Source organism: Oryzias melastigma, linkage group LG1, assembly GCF_002922805.2.
Source record: "Oryzias melastigma strain HK-1 linkage group LG1, ASM292280v2, whole genome shotgun sequence".
NCBI lineage: Eukaryota > Metazoa > Chordata > Actinopteri > Beloniformes > Adrianichthyidae > Oryzias > Oryzias melastigma.
Window position 1 is genome coordinate 3617931 of NC_050512.1, and position 20590 is coordinate 3638520.

Consider the following 20590-nt stretch of genomic DNA (forward strand, 5'->3'; position numbering starts at 1 on the left):
TACGGAGATAAGCCCCTAACAGAGGGCCTGTGGAAGCTCACTGCACATCAGGGCCGGATCTAGCCAACCCCTATTGGGGGTGCAAACAGAATATTAGGGGGGGCAAGTTTAGGGATACAACATTGTTCTGGTGTAAAATCCTCCCAACCCTATAAAAAGCCCCAATCTGATAAAAATTTGGATCCGCCTGTGTGCGCGTGAGCGACTGAGTGAGAGAGAAGGACCCGAGTGAAGCGAGAGGCCACGCCACTATATAAATTTCCCTTGTGTGTCTGTCAGATTAGGTCAGTTTCAGTCAGGTCAGTTCTGTTCATGCTACTTTGATAACTTATGTTGCATTTTCCTGAGTTCCCTTATTGTTTAGTTGACCTCTTAAGGCCCCAGTGTGTTATTTAAATCATTTTTTGAAAAGAAAATTACATTTCCAACTTTTTTGATACGTTTTTGCATTCTGTCCTGCTTTTTTGGCTGCTTGGTCCACCACAAACTTAAGAAATAAATAAAGTGCAACTGTTACAAAACATTTCTAAGAGCACAACATTTGACAGAGGATTGGTATAGAATTGAAAAAAGCAGAGATACTCCCCAAGTAGAAATTCTTATTTTTAAATCTTATGTTCAATTAGAAAAATTGTTCTAACATATCTTTCCTTTCCTATACACAGCTGTGATTTTGTGTACAGAAAACAGCTATTAGGTGGTTACAAGTATTGGTTTGTCTTTTTAAGCCTAATGTAACGCCTAATAAATGTAAGTTATGCTCTTCTAACTCTTAAGTTATTCTTCCAACCTCAGCCGATCCTGTTTAATTTTCCAAAGGTTTTGGGTTTGGTTTCAATTTGATTTTCTGGCACGTTTTAATTTATTATATTTCGTATTTATTTAATTGTGAAATACATGTGTTTCTCATTGAGAATGTGTTAAATTATAGCAACAGAATATGACAAAATGTAAAGATGAATTTATATGAACTCTTTGGATGCCAATATTCTCAACTTCTGATAAGTTTTAGGTGGTTGGAAAATAAAGAGAAATCAGTTTGGATTCTCTAGTCTAATGTTTCAATAATCTCTATGTACTGAAATATATTTCTACTGAAAAACCCTGGTCCCTAAAGGGTTAAATATAAATGTATCAGTAAAAAAAAACATTAAAAATTGATTAAAAATTGACAGAAGTATAAATTTAATATTGACAGAAGTATCACTTATTTATTTTTAAAAAGTGCCGCCCGGGTGGCCATGTATGGACACCACACGGAGCGGTTTTAGTATTGGATCAAGCCTGGCTGTTATTGGGAAGCCTACGGGTGCTGGGTGCTAACTGCATACGTAACCATGCAACAAATTTAGCACATATGCCAGCCCCGGGGGTGGAGCTAGGACTGACGTCACACTAGCTCCTCTAAGATTTTTCAGCGCGCGCGCGCTCCCGCCAACTGCCAGGCTTGATCCAATAGACGCTTATTCGCCACCGGTATTTATACCCCACCTACAACCATGTGTGTAAACTAATGGTTTTAACTCCAGTTTTTTTTGCAAATTTGGATTACACACCTTTTGTTCGTTACTTGTAAACACAATATAAAGAAAAACAAAAGTGATTTTAAATGTTTTTTCTTTTATAAAGATATAGTTTGAGCCGCAGTGCATGCTGGGAAGCATGTAAAGCTATTTTGGTAGCCTAGCTAAGCTAAACTAAGCTAAGATAAGCCTCGTTTCCGTTGAGCGGTTCGGTGGGTCCAGTAAAGTAGTCGGTACTGACCCGTTAATCCTGGTGGTGAGCATTTCCAATCAGTTTAGCCCATAGACTTAATATAAGCCTCGCTCCCAACGGGTGGTTTGTTTTCACGGCGCATGCGTACTGTAGACCACTGGCCTGTCGATTGCGTCACTACCCGATCCCGTTTCCCTAACCACGCCCTAATCAGGTGCACGTATATTACGTCACTTCCTCTTTGCGGCGTTTGAGAGTTTTGGATTTGATTTCCGACAGCTGGGTGATCGGATAGCCGAAACAGAGATCCTAAAACTGTATATTTAACAGCTGATCGCCACTGTCGCTACTATTCCATAAACCATATTCCAAAAACATCAATTCTTCTGTCAGTAACGGATCTCCTCCTTCAACAGAGGCACCACGTTCAAAGGATGACTGCAGTTACAACCGAAAGGTAAATACAACGTAGCTAATCCTTGATATTTGTGCTGCTTTTAATGTTGCTAATTTAAACAGTTCATACATTTCATAAATACAACGATAGAATATTTGTTTCCATAAAGACCCAAAAATGTGTCTTGTTTTTAATATGTACTTGTAGCATTTTCTCATGATGGAGGACATAGGAAAAGATAAGGATTATTGTGTTTATTAATATTTATTGATTGAAATTGTTGTGAATCAAATGAAAAAATGTTGTTTGTAAAAATCTTGTTGTGTATAAAAGCTCTACAGACACATTTCTGTACTGTCACAGTAAATGTTATCAAGTCAAAGTTGTTGATGGTTTCATAATAGCTGAAGCAGGAGAAATAACATCTTTGGTTTGTAAATACCATTTCATCTAAATTTTAAATTATTTTCTTTATTGATATATAGGATAAACCCATGAAATTCTCTGTTTATGTCCTGGACAAAAACCGTCCTCCAGGAGAGCTCATAGTGAAAGAGGATGAAATATGCTCAACCTGTGAAGACTTTTGGAGCCTGAGTATGACACAGTGGATGGAATCCTCCGTAAGTATTGTTAGTCCAATGTACTGTAAAGAAAATATCATGTGAGGCAAGATTTGAAGAGTATTTCTTTTTGTTATTTCAGATTGGGAATGTTTGTCTAATAGCTGTGAGGAAAGCTGCACAGACATGTCATTAGTCATTCTGGTGCATCTTTTCTCTGGTTATAGACATGATGGTGTTAATGTCTGTGTGTTTCTGTTTCCTTTAGGAGAAAATGTCTACATTGATGACCTTTACTGCCTTTATGACCACCTGGAAGGATCTCCAAGTTGACCTACTGCACTCCTTGCTGGTACTATTTTGATCTTTTTTTTTTCTCCTGTGTGTGTGCATGTGGGTGTGTGTGCATGTGTGTGCGTTGGGGTGTGCATGTGTGTCTGTGTGCATGTTTACTAATTAGTATCAATCCCTGTAGGAAACCTTCAGGTCAGAGGTCATGCTGATGTTTCCAGCTTATAGCAGACAGACAGGTCCAGCTGATCTCTACCTGCTTTGTGTGAGTGTCCTCTGTCTTTCTCACTGTTTTTTCTTATTTTTTGTTTTATATATGATAGAAAAAAAGAGGAGAGGTTGATGTGTCGTGTTTTGTTGATGATGATGATAACGTCTCTATTCAGACAATATTTATAGCTGAGAAACAGAAGCTCTTTCTGGACTCACTTCACCCTGATGGTTTTGGTGATGATCTCTACAGAACAATATTTAGGTTGATGCTACAGAAATGAAAAGTTGCTCTGACCTTGTTCAATGACCAAGTGTGATCCTTGGATAGACTGTCTAACAGCAGCCTGTTAGGTTCTCAGACTGAAAAGTTCAACATGGAACCTCGTTAACAGATTTAAAGGTTCAACATGGAACCTCGTTAACAGGAATTTAATTCTTCATTTAATTCTTCATGTAGCCTCAGTCTGGAGGTTAAAGGTTCTGCATGTATCCATATTCATAGTGTTAAAGATTTTTCATGGAGCCACGTTTTTAGGTTTGCAAAGTTCAGCATGGAGCCACATTGCAGACTACTTTATTTATTTAACTATTATGACTGGTAAACATTTGATTTGTGTGTTATTTGTATTCTCTGCAGTACCAGGAGAATCTTTGACCCTGTCTGGAGAACTGGAAGAGACCTTCAGGTGTGTTAATACAAAGTTCTGAAAGCTCATTGAATACATAATAATGTAATTAAAAACTATCAGGTTCAGGTCAGCTCTCTTTATTTAAGTTCTCCCGTTTTCTTTTTCAGTTCTTTTCTATGCAGATGTCAGGCAGCTGCTGCTGGATTTCATGCTGATGTGAGTATTTTCTTCCTGTTACTTCAGTATAATGTTTCAACATGTTAAAATAAATGTCTTTTACTTTCCAGTAAGCTCTCTGCATCAGCACCTCGTCTGAAATGACATTCAGTGGAGTAAGTTTCCTCAGAAAGTTCCACCAAAACACCAGTTTCAGTCTTCTGTTGTGATAAAGATTCTATTTTCTTGTCCTTAAAGCTGTTTATACTTCATCACATCAGTCTCATCCAATCACGTGCTCTAGTTCAGACTAATGTCGGCTGGTTTTGCTTGTGTCTGTCCACCAAACCTGTGATGAACTTCTTAGAGGTGTTGATGCTTTTCTAGCAATGCGATCGTCTCCAGCCTTTATTTTTAACCTGAAGAACATCTTCCTCACAGTCTGGCTGTGCATGTGAACGTGCAGACACATGAGAGGTGGAGGGGGACTGATGTGCTCCTCCACTAATCATCATCTCAGCTGTTCAGCATTGAAGCTCTGCAGCTTCCAGTGTTCATCGACAGATCGTTGTCTACCTTTAGGTATTGTACCTGCAGTGTCTCTGATATTCATGTTAAACTCTAAGTTTCTCTTCACCCTCCAGTACTCTGCTCATGAACTGTTTCCTGTCTGCAGAATCCTTCAACCACGAGTACCAACAACCAACCATCTCTGGACCTCTCTGCTCAGCTGCCTCACAGCCACAGACTCGGTTCTACCTGCTCACCGTGTCCTCCAGCTCCAGAAGGACAAAGGATGGAGTACTCCAGTTCTGATGGAGAAGCGTGGATCCATTAACGTCTTTGAATTCCTTGTCTGAGCTGGCATCTGGCTCAAAACTGTACTGCAGCATAACTCCAATATTGCTGCTGGCTTTTTTTTTTTTTTTTATTACACCAATGTTAGCTCGGGGTTGTAAACCATAGCGGAGGAGGATGTAAGCAAAGGAATGCTGGGATATCAACGTAGGGTTACTTGCATGCCAACAGTCCTGCTCACAACCCAGAGGTGAATTTCAGATGAACTCCTTAAAATATGTTTTTGTTTTGGGGTAAAACTGTACAATCATGATTAAAAAAACACACACTGGGAACGACTTTTTAATATTCGTTTCCAGTTACACACAGTTACACACAAAATGTTTTGTATGAGTTACAAATGAAGAATTATGAGCACACAAATCGGATGAGTCTACTTTCTCTGCAAATATTTTGTATTAATAAACAGTCAGGGTTATGCATATCACAAAAACAGAATCATGCTTGTTTTTTCCTGCTCTAAAAATGTGTATAACCTCTTTTTTTCTTTTCTCCCTTTTAAATAAATGAAGTTTACTTTTTTTACCTCAGTTTTAGCTGTTTACACCAACAAATCCAGCTGTGGGAAACCTGTTGTTTTCAAAGAAAATCCAGCAGATATATTTTTAAGTATTGTGTTTTTTCTTTCATATCAACAAGTTGAATATCAAATTTCTCACTAAAGTCTGATCAATAAAAACATTTTTTATGTCTATTTTTTGTTCTTTTTAACTTGTGCTTAAAAGTTAACAGTCTTTCATGTTTGTTATGGAATGCAAAAACAATACTCTGTCCTAAAATCTCATGAAGGTCATTCTGAATAAATGACTTGACTGATCAAATCTGATCTTTCCAAATAATCTTTAAGTATTAACCGTCAAAAGTTTCAATGTTTTGGTTTCCTTTCATGTTTAGCTGTAATGCAATAATCTTAAAAACTAACAGTTAGCGAACAAACAATTGATTAGAATAATCCAATCAAGCCAATCGACCTATCCAGGGTGTATCCTGGATTTGCCCCAAACAGTAGCCGGGTTAGACTCTGGCAAACCTGTGACCTGGATCAAGCAGGTTAAGGAAAGGATGGATCCAGACAAATTGTTATCTTATATAGTCACTACAATGACACCAGGTGGCGCTGTTGTCAATCTGTAGATTTCTTTTGCAGGATCCGCTTTACATCTAACCCACCTCAACATCTTTACTGATTTCTCCATCTAAAGACCCGTGTTCATTGAGTGACCCCCTCCATGGTTGTTTTGAACACTTTATTTGATTGTTTTAAAAATACATTACATAGATGCATGCAATGATAAAAATAAATAAAGATACTCATCAAAATAAACAAAATTATGATTTTAGCTAGTTTCCCTCAGTTAAAGTTAAAAAAAAGATCTAATTTTGGGATAAATCATGGCGGAACAGTGGTTAGCCTTTTCCTCTCACATTAAGAAGGTCCTCGTTTAAATCCCTGCTGGGTCCTTTCTGCGTGGAGTTGTCTTCCTGTGCATGTGTGGGTTTTCTCCTACAGTCCAAAGAGTCTTCATGGGTTAATCTGTGACCTAAGCAGGAGTGTCAGAATCCAAGCCCAGAGGTCTGATCTGCTGGTTTTCCAGAAATCCCTGCCTTATCTGCTGCTGATTACCTGGGTCAGGTGTGTTTAGCCAATAAGGAGCTTCGATGACGTGTTTCTTGGAAAACAGGTGGGACATTGGCCCTCGAGGACCTCAGAGACATGCTGGTTGATTGATAGATTGTCCCTAGGTGTGAGTGTTTATTGGTGCGATTGGATGATGAACTGGTGACCTGTTAAGGGTTTACCCCGTCTTTACCCAACAGTAGGCGGGGCAGGCTCTGGCAGCCCCATGACCCCGAAAGGGAGACCGCGGGATAAGAAAATAAATGGATGGATGTGATACATTGTATTTGGTCCTAAATCCGCTGCTTACTATCTATACTAGGAGTCAGTATGAGAATATCAAATACTCACATTTCTATTATCAGACAATCCTTGACCTAAAACCAGTTTTTTTAAGGAGTTACTTCTTACGCCGGGTTCACACCTTACGTGGAAGTGGCGCAAAGTGGCCTGCACGCAGAATCCGTTTCACCTCCAATTCATGCGATACACTTATTTTTTCATGACGGTTGAAAGGCGGTTCTGCTCAGCTAATTCATTCTCACTCCCAAGTCTTCACATATTGACGTTTGGTAAAGGACTGCTTCGCGACATGTTCTGGGTGTCCCCAACTTGTCGTTTTTTTACGTGCTGGCTCTTCGTAAAATCAGTACCGGATGTGGTACCAGATGCAGCAACGGACACACACTAGTCCTCATGACGCGTACAGCACAGGTAGCCTAACCCAGTACCAGTACAAACTCAGTAACGGTAACCTAACCCAGTAATGGTATCTGGTATTGGTTCACGTCAAAAAGTGACACGGAGGGGTCTTTGGCCAAATGTCTATATGTGACGACTTGAGAGTGAGAATGTGCTGACTCAGCTGTGGTTATTTAGAGTTTCTACAGTTAATTTAACATCGTCCATCTTGACTTGTCGTCAACCACTCTCTGCCTCTCTCTCGTTGATTGTGTTTTTGGACACTTAAAAACACCCAACCCCACTCGGTATCAACCCACTACATTGATCTGTGTGTGTATGTGTTTGTCTCAGACTCTGTGCGTTGTTTGTGTGTTTCCAGTGTTCCCCTGCCTCCGTTCTCCATTGATTCCACATGCAAAACAAAAACAACAAAGTAAAGAAAGAAAACTCTTTATGAGAATCTTTAGAATAATCTTTATTCATCCATTTCTCTGATCCATGTTCAATATAACAAGTCAACAGACTTTTAAAGACACAATTAGATAAAGAACAAACAATTTACAACAGGTTATAAATCCTATGTATTTGTTTGAGTATAGATTAAATGCTGCAGACACTAACATAATAAATAGGACTGATAGTAAAAGTATACATACAGATTATTGATGCCTCATGTCTGACCAAGACACCATGTACTTTACACACATATTTATATAAACATGAGATGATCCCAAAGCTGGATGTGAAGCAGACAAACTGCTGAAGAATCAACACAACAAAACAAGTCTAGCTTTCAGTGGAAGTGTTTCCTCTGCATCACAGATGTTATATTTACACGTATTCAGGTTAAATATCAACTTAAAGCATCATCAACAGGTTCAAACTGTGACTGAGAGAAAGTTACCCGTCTAACTCGGTCTGTACAGAATCTCCTTTGCTTTGCTGAGCAGGTTCTCCCGCTTATGCCAAGTTTAATGCCAGCATTATCTCAGTGGGCATACGTCTATTAAATCTCTAAGTCATGGCTATTTTAATGCTTACAGCTACAGATATGCATCTGACAGACATTGATTCCTAGAGGTCTATTGCACATTGCCATTTAGATCTCTAAACAGACAACATTCCCAAAGCTAATCTCATCATCCACGGGCTAGAATAATTACCACTTTCCTCAAGAAGGGTTAGGGTTAGTTAAATAGGGTAAATAAATAACACAAATAATCATTTAGAAGGTGCATTAATATTAATGGTCATTTATTGTACTTTAGAGGCCATCTTTGAAATGTTTGATGATGGAACAGTGGACAGCAATCGTAAAGACCTATACAACCAAGATCCACAGTGCTACAGGACAATCTGTTGAAAGTGACTGTATACTTGTTCAAGAATGCAGGTATTTCACAGATACCCAGCCAGCAAGGTCAAGTGGGCCCCATATGGTTTAAAAGTGGGGAGAAAATGTGGGCCCCGAATGGGTTTGTCTGCAGTTTCTGTGGTGGCCGCACGTGTGTTTGCCTTCATTGACTTAAGGGGAGACTCAGTGGGTTAGCTCGCTATGCTAGCCAGCTGCCCAGTGGACAGCGTGGTGTACTAGGGAGCTTCACTGTAGCATGCCAGCTAGTTCCTCTCTACCAAGCTATCAAGCTCTGCTGTAGCATGATAGCGTTCTCTTCTGTAGCGAGCTAGTGAGCTCCTCTGTATTGAGCTAGCGAGCTCCACTGTAACATGCTAGCGAGCTCCACTGTGGCATGCTAGTGAGCTCCTTTACAGTGAGCTAGCGACTGCTGTTGTAGTATACTAGCGAGCTCCTCTGTACTGAGCTAGCAAGCTCCTCTGTAGCATTCTAGCGAGCGCTGCTGTAGTGAGCTGGTAAGCTCCACTGTAGCATGCTAGCGAGCTCCACTGTAGCGAGATAGTAAGCTCCACTGTAGCATGCTAGCGAGCTCCACTGTAGCGAGATAGTAAGCTCCACTGTAGCATACTAGCGAGCTCTGCAGTAGCATTCTAGTGAGCTCCTCAGTAGTGAGATAACTACCTCCACTGTAGCGTGCTAGAGAGCTCCTCTACAGTTAGCTAGTGAGCTCCACTGTAGCATTCTAGCAGGCTTCTCAGTAGTGAGCTTGCGAGTTCCACTGTAGCATGCTAGCGAGCTCCTCTAGCGAGCTAACCCACTGAGTTCCCACTTAAACCAGTGTGGGCAAACACAGGTGGGGTCACCACAGAAACTGTGGACAAACCCAATTGAGACCCACTTTAGCCAGCTGATCACCACCAACGAGATATATCACTAAAGATGACAGACAGGCTTTTTACTATTGTCCAAGATATGTAAAGAGCGACACCATATTGGAATGGTATCAAAACAATGAAACATTTCTTAGCATGAACAGTAAAATGACCATAAAATGAAAAGTCACATTCTTGTTTTTCAATCTTTTTTAGTACAATTGTAGCACAGTAGTAAACAGGCATCTTTACCATTCCAATATGGCGTCCAACTTTGCGTAGGCAACAAGCTAGCATGCCATCTCTAGTGAAATATCTCGTTGATCACTGCTAGTTCGAGCTACTAGCTATGCAGAGAAAGCGTTTGTGTTAGCCTGGGGGCGGAGCAGACTCTTCCGGAAGAGAGGTTTCTTACATTGTGACATCTGCACGTTTCCAACCACTCGTTTTCATGGTTATGGGAGGGGCTGCTGCTCAGAGTGCAGGTTTTAGAGGATTACTCTTAAATGCATGAACGGATTAAAATACTTCTTTGGGGTTCTTTATAGAAACAGTGTAATACACTTGAAAGCTCAAAAGTTTGATTTTTCATAGTATGACCCCTTTAAAAAATTGTCAAAAGGTCAGTTTTTCGTATGTACAAAACACACGGCAATGGCAAAAAAAACCAGAGCACAGCAGTGCCAACTGGTTGAAAAAGGGTCATAAAGGAGAAATTAACAATTAATAATTGTTGTTTCTATGACACCAAATGTATCATCTATCAGAATAGAACTGTGAAAGAAAACAAGATTTGCACAACTTCGACGTTTCACACCAAGCCTCCTCCAACTGTAAGCAGATACACTAGAATCAGGTAACGACAGTCCTGTGTGAACACCATGTGGTAGTTGCGAGTTCAAAAATGCCTGTTTCTTGAACGCCTCACACATTCCCAGTGTGTTTGTAGCAAAATAGAGCAAAAAAAGAGAGTTGTCTGAAATGTGAAATGGACATCTACAATAGATTGTGCATTAGTTATATAATAGACATCTTGTGCTCGGTGGGATCATGTGGAGCTAACAGCATGCAACATTACAAAGAAATAATATTATCTTATGAAAATATCAGCCTACTATAAAGAACATTGCACATATACATAGGTAATATGTTTTCACAGGCTAAAAGCATGAAATGTGAATAACTGCGGTTTGGAGCGACGTCTTCTCTGGAATGTCATAGATACATTTGATTGTGACACTCCTACATTTGCTTAAGCATCAAGACGAAGGAAGAAAATAGAAAAATATGTATCTTTAGTTTGGGTTAGTACTGCAATTCTTTGTGGCAGAGGTTTTTTTAAGCAGAAAAATCTCGTTAAGCAGCGTTTCTGTCAGCTTATCTTACATTCAAAAAGGCTCCACGTGAAATTACCCACTGACTCATCCACATTCCACATTAAACACGAGCGCCAAAACCTCCTCTGCGCCCCTTCAACTCTCTTTACTGTAACTGGCAAACAAGGAAAAAATCTGTCTTTGCATATGCTGCATGAATGCACCTGTTGACTATAAAACATTGTTTGCTCCTTATCCACTGGAGGGAAGATGTCTTGTTTTGCCCGTGAATCTTTGTCATGTTGTTAAAAACCAAACTGTGGGGATTTAGAAATGAACAAAACTTAAACAAAAGAGAACGATGAATAATGTTAATATTCCTTTATCTAATTGAAGATAAAAAGATCAAGTTCGAATCAGAAAGTGTAAAAATCCTCCTGACTCTGGTCAGTAGATTTGTGTATAAAGTTCTCTTTCAGTTGTCTTCTGAATGCTGTGAAAATTAGTTGTTTTTATACTTGTTTACCAGAACATAAAAAATAGCACATGGGAACACCTGCAGCACAAACTGCTGCTCTCACAATAAATCCTACTTTGATTTTTTTTTCTCCCCAACTACAGCGCAATCCTCCTGAATAAGTAATTGTGAGAATGTTTCCAAAGACCCACAGATACAGAATAATGTGTATTCTTGAGCTAAAACTAAAATCTGCTTCAAAGTGTATTCTTCAGATAGCCTCTGCGGTCTCTTGTTCTGATATCTACGGGTAACTACTCAGTGAAAGCAAATGAAACTCCTCTCTCATCCAGGAACAGCTCCACCTGAAACAAGACGGGTGGAAAAAACAAGAAACTAATCTTGAGCATGTTTTCTTTCCCTCCCCATACAACCTAAAGCTGCAATCGAAACTGGCAGCTGTGAAGGAAAAGCAACTCGGGTCATTTTCAGAGCACTTGAAGCGAAAACTTCAAGCTTAGTGATATTTACTTAACGGCCAAAACCCGGGCAGATCAACACGACCCCAGCAATGCCTCAGCAGGGTGACGAGGACATGTGTTCGTACTCTGGACACTTGAGGAGGGCGGGATAGTTGGAGGAGTTCATCTGGAGGGAGGCCTCGGAGGAGATGGAGGACGGACTGCGGCCACGGCCGGCCCAGGCGTCCGGGTGCAGGAACTGACCGGAGTAATCTGAGCAGTTGCTCAGGCGAGGTCGGTAGAAGCCCTGATGAGGCCTGTACATTTCCTCCGCTGTGTAGCGCTTCATGAACAGGTACACAGACATGACGCCTGCTGTCTGGATAGGATGGAAAACAATGAAACTATCACAAAAAGGTCACTTTAATACTTTTATGCCTTTCATTGAAAGCTTTGACTATGTAATAGTCAGATATTTATTGCTGGATTGGAAATCACTTGACATAACGCGTGACAGACGTGCAGCATTGAGTGATGAATGAATGGAGGAGGTCCGAATAAGTACGAAAAGAACCACAAAAGGGGACGCTATGTTTTGTAATGAACTGCAAAAACCTTGACATCCAATCAGAGAAATCATCACATTTTAATAGAAAGAAATCAGGCTGGGAACCTTGAAATGTGTGCTAAGGTGGATGCTAGCAACTTACGAGTAGCATGCTAGCTTACTTTTTCAGTGTATGTTTTTATTAATGTTTGATGTTTTAAAAAATAGCTGATGTTATTTGCACGTATGTACGTGCAATCAGCACAAATCTGATATAAATTCATGCTGAAAACATGTAAAATGTGCAGCCAAGATGCACGTTGCTGTGCTAGCAAAGTAGCACATAGCTAGATACTTTAAGAGCTTTTGAGGCTAAATCTTGTTGTCGATCACACATTTTTTTTGGTAAGAAGGTGAAAACATCCTTTTCAAAATACATGCCCCCAGTATTGAACTTCTTTTCTGGTCGCATGGACTGGAGAAAGCCCAGGTAGAATATGCAGCGCTAACGCTAGCTTTCTGCTCAATGATCTCAACACAGCAGAGAGCGGATGTTAGTGAAGGAGCTGTGGCCCAAAACTTTAACCTGCCACACCGTTTACAGCTACTATCACTGTGTTTTGAATCTGAACAGTTGACAGGTGTATTTGATGTTATCATCCATGTTGATTCAAAAATAACAAAATACATATTACTGCTTTGTAATTTTAATTACAAGTGTAAATAAATAGAAACCACCTGCCAAGTTGGGAGTCATTACATCACAACAAGTAAGGATGGTAACCTTCTATTGAGATTTTAAGTTTAAAAATCTGTTTCTTGTGTCAGCTAAAGATGCCAGCTGAAGCCTTATTCTCAAAGTACTATGAAATTGTCTATTTGAAGGAAAATTTTGAATCCAGTTGAGTTTATTTACCATGTATGTCATCCAAAAATAATAAAAGTTGTAGTTTCATTTGAAAATGTGGTAAAGGCTGTTTATTTATTTAGCAATGTATTGTGTTTTTAACAGGGAAAGGCTTTTGTTACTAAACGTTGTCAGTCATTCATGCCATTGAACTTATTCTTCCTCCTTTCTGGCATTTACAAGTTCAGTCATAAAGATTTTAGCACAGCGGCAAAAATCACGAATATTTAGAAGCTGTTAATATGACAGCAATGCCTTACCTGTAGCAGTAGAAGGCGCAGTTCTTGCACTATTTACAAATTAATCTTTATACATAATAAATGTTTAAATATACCAATAGATCAATCATTTTGCAAGCTTTAATTCGAGCCATAGTTTGTGAAAATCGGTTAAGAAATGAGGGAGGGACTTTTGTGGTTGATGTCTGCCTGTCCTCCAATGAAACTGCAGCGTTCTGCTGTCATGACTCAAAGGATAGCAATGGCGCCTGAACGCGCACATGCAGCAAATAGGCAATCCAGTAATATTTATCAATGAAACAAGCTCCCACACAGTTATGTAATTAATCGATGTAACAAAAGCAGATTGATTTAATGGATATATATAGATTTAACAGCCACAAAATAACCCAATTCATCTAATCTGTGGCCTTCAAAAGACAGTTCAGATGATTGTGGGTAAAAACACACTCAGTTACCTCAGTGAGCAGGAAGGAGATGGCAGCAAAGGCGAAAGACCAGCCGTACTTGTAGCTGAAGTAAGCTTCATTAGATTTGGTTCTGTTCAGCATTTCATCGTTAATGTTAGAGATGTACAAAACCAGCCCGACGACCAGAGACAGACCTGCAGAAGCCCACAGATGACAGGCGTTAGACCGAAACACAACAGATATTATGTGTCGACAAACTTCTGGTACCTGACAGGATGAAGAAGATTCCCGAAACAAAGGCCAGGATGGTGTGATGCGGTCGAATGTGGCCGATGTTACTGAGCACAAAACCGATGAACATGAAGAAGAGGCTGACCAGAGGGAAGGGGGTAGCCGAACGGATCATCTCTGAAACGACAGGAAGTGCATTCGGAGAACTCAGAGAAAGTTTTCTTTTGTGTCTTTTTAGTGCGCAGCATGAGGGGCTCTGCTTCGCCGTCTAATTTTTTTACCAGCATGAAGGCTGCGGTTTGTAGGTTTAGGTTATGACTCTCTATTCAAGAACTGCAGGAGCTCATCAGCTCCTGTTGTGAGAAAATGCTAAAGTATGTCCCAGAGGCCCCCCCCACACCACCACACACATAGTATCTCAAACATAAAGTATGACTCTCTTCAGCTGAGTGGACTGCATGTTCGGGGTTGAGATCTTTAGGGACCGCTTTCTTAAGCAGTTTGCTGAACTTTACTGAAATCTCTCCTGTTTAGAGTTTCAGGATATCAGACATTTTTAAACTTGTTTTCCTTTCCTTAACTACAAAAGGCTAAGAACACACAGAAGTAAAAGAGGGAACTCGTTCAGGAAACTGGAAAGAGTGCTTTTCCTATTTAGTCTATTGAAAAATTTCCATTTGATATTACTAATAATGAGTGAAAGGAAAAACAGTTTTCATTAGTTTCATATTTATTAGCCCCCAAATTGTTTTTGTGTCTGTTTAAATGATGAATTTGGAATGACTTAAAGGGGCTTTACCTATTATAATATTCATTCCTCACTATAAACAACCCCAAAGTGGTATTTTGATCCATTCACAGATTTCTGAGTAATCCTCTAAAAACCTGCGCTCTCAACAGCAGCCCCTCCCATACCCATGAAAACATGTGGATCCTCACATGCTGACATCACAAGATGAGAACCGCCCCCTCTGACCAGATTCACTATCTCTGTTTAGGCAGCATTCACACAGTCAAAGATAAATTAAAGCTCATTTTATGACAAAAGGAGCAAGATACAAAACTAAGATAAATGAACTTGATAAGTGGAAATGATAACAGGTAATTATAATTCTTTACCATTTTAGTTTTGTTTTGTCCCAGACTCTGCACACTTACATGACACGTCCCTTCTGGTCCATCTAACCGTGCAAAAACTGGCTCACATACAAAGTAAAGTTCTGCAATTTTGAAAAGATTTTCATCCAGTTGTTTAAGATTCCCATTTTATAGGACCAAATTTCCTGCAGCAGTGAAATTATTTAGAGAAATCCACACGTCTCCATACTTACCTGCTTCCTTTAGCTCTAAAGTAACTGATTCTAACATCATTGTTTTAGGACAGACAGCAGTTTCATGATGCTAAAGCTGATAAGATCTCCCAAACTCAGTGATAGCTTGTTAGCACATTGTTATATACAGTCACTGTGTTTAAGAATAATTTCTGTTAAGTCACATTTCCTCCTAGAAGAGTGAAGCAGTGTTTGAGACTGTGCTGGAAATAACAAGTCAAGTTTAGTTCACAGCTTTGAGGTGTAAACCCTCGTTAATTATTAGAACTCGAGTCAAACCAACCAAACGGAGAATTAACAACTCTTTGCAGCCTTTCTCAACACCTTCAAGTGATGAAGAAAAACAGCTGCTGGCAGAAAATGAGGATGAATCACAGAATCCCTACCACTTTGGAAAATTAAAAACTGGTCACCTTCAGATTATTATTATTGGGTTTAAGACAACAAAACTGTGATTACAGATCATTTTAGAAGAGACAACATGCCTGATATTTAGTGGTTTATTTGGAATAGTTTAACCAGGTAGATAAAAATTAAAATATATATATATTGTGAGTGTTTGTTTGCAGTAGTTTGTCCAGGCCGACAGAAGAAAAAAAGAAAAAAACAGCACAAAAACCCAACTACAAAGCATTAGGGTCACTAAAATGTATATATATATATCCTCACGAGCTTTAAAGTTGTAAACATTCAATTTTGAATCTCGTAAATTTATAACTTTTTTCTCATAAATTTAAGACTTTTTTCTCATAAATATCTTACTTTTTAATGTAAATTTACAAATTTTTCTCAAAAATTTACAACTTTTTTCTCATCAATTTATTAGTTTTTTCAGAAAAATTACACATTTTTCTTACAAATTTATGACTTTATCTCATTAATTTACAACTTTTTCTAATAAATGTACTACTTTTTTCTTATAAATGTATGACTTTTTTCAAGTAATGTACATGTTTTAAAGTCGTAGATATACAACTTTAAAAGTAATAAATGTGACTTTTTCATTTAAATTCAAGACTTTTTTGGTATATGTACAACTTTTTTTCCAAAAACCAATAACGTTTTTAATAACTTAACAACATTTTCCCATAAATTATTGCTTTTTTAAAAATAAATGTATGACTTTTTCTCAAAAATGTACAATTTTTTTCATTTAAATGTACAACTTTTTCCTTGTAAACGTATTACTTTTTTCTCGTAAATGTATGTGTTTTAAATTCATTGATTTACAACTTTTAAACTAATAAATTCATGACTTTAAAACGTAAAAATGTTCAAGGAAAAAGTCAGAATTTTTATCATCTGATTTAAAGTCATAAATTTCTTCTCATAATTTAACAGTTATGACTTTTTCTCGTAAATTTACGACTTTAATGTCGTAATTTAAAACATTTTTTTTGTTTATAAAATGGCCCTAATACTCCGTCTTACAACCCCAGACATCAAAACACACAAATTTAAGGAGGAAACAATGATGCTACCATTGATAAACAATGGTTTCAGCTGCTACTTACTCAGCACGCTGACAGTGGAGTCAGAGGTCATCTGCACAGTGGTTGGCAACACATACTCAATGGTGAAGCATCTTCCTTTCTCTTCTCCTGTATGAAGAACACGGACAAATGATTTTAAACCATTTGAGGGAAACAGTTCCTCCCTCACCGCTGTTGTTGGGACAGTAAAGAGAGAAAGCAAAGTCATACAGCCAACAGTAACAATTCAATTGACAGGACAAAACCTTAAAAACATTTGAATAACCTGGAATGGTCATCCTCAAGATACAATCTAAGAAAAGCTCCAGATTCGTTCCATGCTGCTGACTAAACAATGTCTCGAGTTCACAGCTCATTTACACAACATTCATATTTTGAAGTCAGTGTTTCAGGAACACCCAGAATTAGATTTTAGCACATCGTTTTGACACAAACCCAACAGAGTCACACCAGCTCATGTGTTCCACAGAACTCAAGATGTTATGCACAGAAAATACATCTAATAGGAGGATTCAATAAATGAAAACCTAAAACAAAATGTTTTTAGTTTTGATTTTGGGCAAATTATTTAAAGTTACTGGTTTGGATTTGTTTAAAACAACGTCTTTGTTATTATAGACAAATAAACCTCAGCAGGTTTTCTTTGTCCTTATTTCAGTGAAGAGCAGCTGTCTGTGGATTCATGGTCTCAAATATTAATATTTCCTCTATCTTCATAAACAACATACCTGCCTCTGTATGAGTGTCATCCATCCAACTCTATGCCGATGACACAATTCTCTATCCTATCACTCCCTCTCCAGACAACGTGAGAAAAAAAGTTACAACATACACTCACACTGGCCACTTCACTAGAAACACTTGCCCAACTGTTCATTAAAGCTAGTGTCATGGTGCCTCTGTCAGTCTCCTCCCCCTCTCCACTCTCCTCTCCTCTCCACCCGGCTGCTGATTATCCCCAGCTGCGACCACTCACCTCATCATCTCGTCCGCCTTTTTAAGGAGCACCAGGATCATCATTCCTCGCCAGTCCGTTGCCCCTGATGGTGCATAGTTTGTCACCTCGCCTATGTCACAGTCTTGCCACGCTTTTGACGAGACTCTGTCTAATCCCTTTTTGTACTCACCCTCAGGAATCTATTACCACGAGTGGTCGCTGCTGTCTGCCTCTGCTCGGATCCCCAGTTGGGTTTTCTCTCCACGGTCACACCACAAGCCTCTGCCTCTGTTCCGCGGTCCTGCTTCCAAGACGGCCATCTCTCTCTCTGAGGAACCAGCCTGTGACGCCTCCAGCCTCGGCCTCCTGCTCGGAGCCTGCCTCCAGCCCTGTCCACGCTCTTACCACTTCGCCTCCCTATTAAATCATTTACCTGCCACGCTCGCCTCTCGCCGTGTTTCTTCCGGGTTCCAGCGTCTGGGTCGCTAACGTGTTCTGTAGCTATGACAGCTAGTTTCTAATCAGCTAATCACAGGGCAGCAATTTAATGCATTTAGTCATGTAGACAAGATCAAGACAATGTGCTTCAGTTCAAACTGAGCATCAGAATGAGGAATAAAGGAGATTGAAGTGACTTTGAATATGACATGGTTGTTGGTGCCAGACGGGCTGGTTGGAGTGTTTCAGAAACTGCTGATCTACTGGGATTTTCACCAACAACCATCTCTAGGGTTTACAGAGAATGGTCAGAAAAAGAGAAAATATCCAGAGAGCAGCAGTTCTGTTGGCAGTAATGTCTTGCTGATCTCAGCAGTCAAAGGAGAATGTCCAGACTGGTTCCAGCTGATAGAAAGACAACAAGAACTCAAATAATCACTGGTTACAACTGAAGTCTGCAGAAGAACATCTCTGAACGCACAACACGTCCAACCTTGTGGCAGATGAACAACAGCAGCAGAAGAACACACCGGGTATCACTCCGACACCTGGTGTAGACCAGTCAGGACAACCCAATCTCCAACAGGTCTTAATTTCTGCGTTGACCTTCGGGTGATAGGGTCAGAATTTGGCGTAGCAACATGAAAGTATTGTTCCATCCTGCCTTGTATCAGCGGTTCAAGCTGGTGGTGGTGGTGTAATGGTATGGGCGATATCTTCTTGACACACTTCATTCCCCATGTTACGTACAACCCCCCAAAACTGATCTTGTTAACAGTCTCTAAATCAAACTCCTCATTGGGTTCTGTTGTTCTTTCAGTCTAGTGCAGCCAGACTAGAGTCTTCTTCTTCACCTTTTGGCTTAAAAAAAATTAAATTGGACACTTTTATTTAAAATCCAGTTTTTAAAGGGTATTTTAGCAATCATTTTAAAGAAATATGTTGCTGTAATACAGCTGAATGAGTTTTATCTTTTTTTTTAGACTTTCTCATGTTATTTCTAATATTTTGTGTGTTTACTTTTTTCTTTCGCTTCCTTAAAACATTTTTTCTTTTGCCAAGCCACAGTTAAAAATAAGAATATTATTCCTATTTAGTCTTGCTTGGATAAATAAAGGTTAAATAAAAAAATCAGTAATTGGAAAATTAAAAGTTTTGAGTCACAATGAGAGGAAATCTAACATAATAGATGAGAGCATTCACACAGAATGAGACACTGACGTAGTTTGTTTCCCCGTCACTGATCGAACGGTGACATTAAGAGCTTCTGGGACTAACACTCTGCTTCACAATATTTAAGTAGGCCATGAGGTCACTCAATTGACACAGAAAGACAAGTGGACCATTGTTAAATGTGTGACCTGCAGTGAACTGTTTCCTACTTTATAAATGACTGTTATCCAAAATCGCCTGGACTGGATTCATAGCAACCAAGATGTGAAAATTGAGTCTAAAACAGGACAGGACAAAACATGATTGAACCAATGCAGCACCATGTCAATGAAAACCACGGACAACCACACAGATGAATGAAACTTTTTTTTAAACTTGAAAATTTCAAAATAAATGGCATAAAAAGTTGTTTTATGAGTTTGGAATGCAAGAATATAACTGAAATGCAGAAACAACCAAGTTTTACTATGAGCAGTTGCATGAATTACTTGCCAGTGATAATCGGTGAATGTGTGTCACAAGTCTGATGAATTGTGAAATGATGTGAGAAAATTTTAAAACAGTGGAACTTCAGAGCTGTTTCTGTGTTCCAAAAGTTTCCATGTTCATCCCCCTAGCCGAGTTTGACCTAATTTGAAATGTGCACATTTCCTCCACATGAATCCTCGGTACCTACAGAGGCTGTAGGCCTGGTCCATGGTCGGTTCTATGACCAGGACGGAAAGTGCACTGTTGTTCCTGGAGCTGAGCTCTCTTCATAGCTCTGACAAACACTATCCCAAGGAGGCTGAGGAGTGGGACTCCCTGATAGTTGGAACACACCCTCCAGTCCCCTTCTTGAAAAGGGGAACCATCCCCATGTCAGCCAGTCCAGTGGTACACTTCCTGACCTTCTACCCTTCAGCATTGAAGAGAAAATCACCATTTCAAAATAAAGGCTTCTTTTTGCTCCTCTGTATTGATTAACCAGAATGAAGTCCAAGTCGGGCTGCACGGTGGCGCAGTGGTTAGCGCTCTCGCCTCACAGCGAGAAGGCCCTGATTCAAATCCCGGCTGGGACCTTTCTGTGTGGAGTTTGCATGTTCTCCCCGTGCATGCGTGGGTTTTCACCGGGGACTCCGGCTTCCTCCCACCGTCCAAAAACATGCTTCATAGGTTGATTGGTGACTCTAAATTGTCCCTAGGTGTGAATGTGAGAGTGAATGTGTGTGTGATTGAGGCCCTGTGACAGACTGGCGACCTGTCCAGGGTGAACCCCGCCTTCGCCCTTCAGTAGCCGGGATAGGCTCCGGCACCCCG

The 20590-nt window shown here is 39.6% G+C and overlaps 1 protein-coding gene and 1 long non-coding RNA gene across 17 annotated transcripts in view; one reads left to right on the forward strand and one right to left on the reverse strand.

The window, feature by feature from the left end:
* Positions 1-1450: 1450 nt before the first annotated feature.
* LOC112137525 lies at positions 1451-5504 on the forward strand. 16 transcript variants are annotated; one of them, XR_002917565.2, is made up of 10 exons: positions 1487-1501; positions 2133-2173; positions 2477-2543; positions 2651-2736; positions 2945-3028; positions 3818-3866; positions 3977-4025; positions 4097-4141; positions 4407-4547; positions 4642-5504. It is a non-coding gene; the product is annotated as an uncharacterized LOC112137525 (long non-coding RNA). The 16 variants fall into 16 exon arrangements; XR_002917559.2 differs by lacking the exons at positions 1487-1501; positions 2477-2543 and adding an exon at positions 1451-1476 and having other exon boundaries at positions 2599-2736; XR_002917560.2 differs by lacking the exon at positions 2477-2543 and having other exon boundaries at positions 1452-1501.
* A 2071-nt stretch (positions 5505-7575) lies between these two features.
* cacng5a (calcium channel, voltage-dependent, gamma subunit 5a) overlaps positions 7576-20590 on the reverse strand; it is a 30630-nt gene continuing 17615 nt past the window's right edge. Inside the window, exons 3-6 of the mRNA XM_024259876.2 lie at positions 16765-16851; positions 13956-14096; positions 13737-13882; positions 7576-11964 (exon numbers count right to left, since the gene is read on the reverse strand). Coding sequence (XP_024115644.1) covers positions 11701-11964; positions 13737-13882; positions 13956-14096; positions 16765-16851 — 638 coding nt within the window. The 3' untranslated portion in view covers positions 7576-11700. The remainder of the gene's footprint in view (positions 11965-13736; positions 13883-13955; positions 14097-16764; positions 16852-20590) is intronic.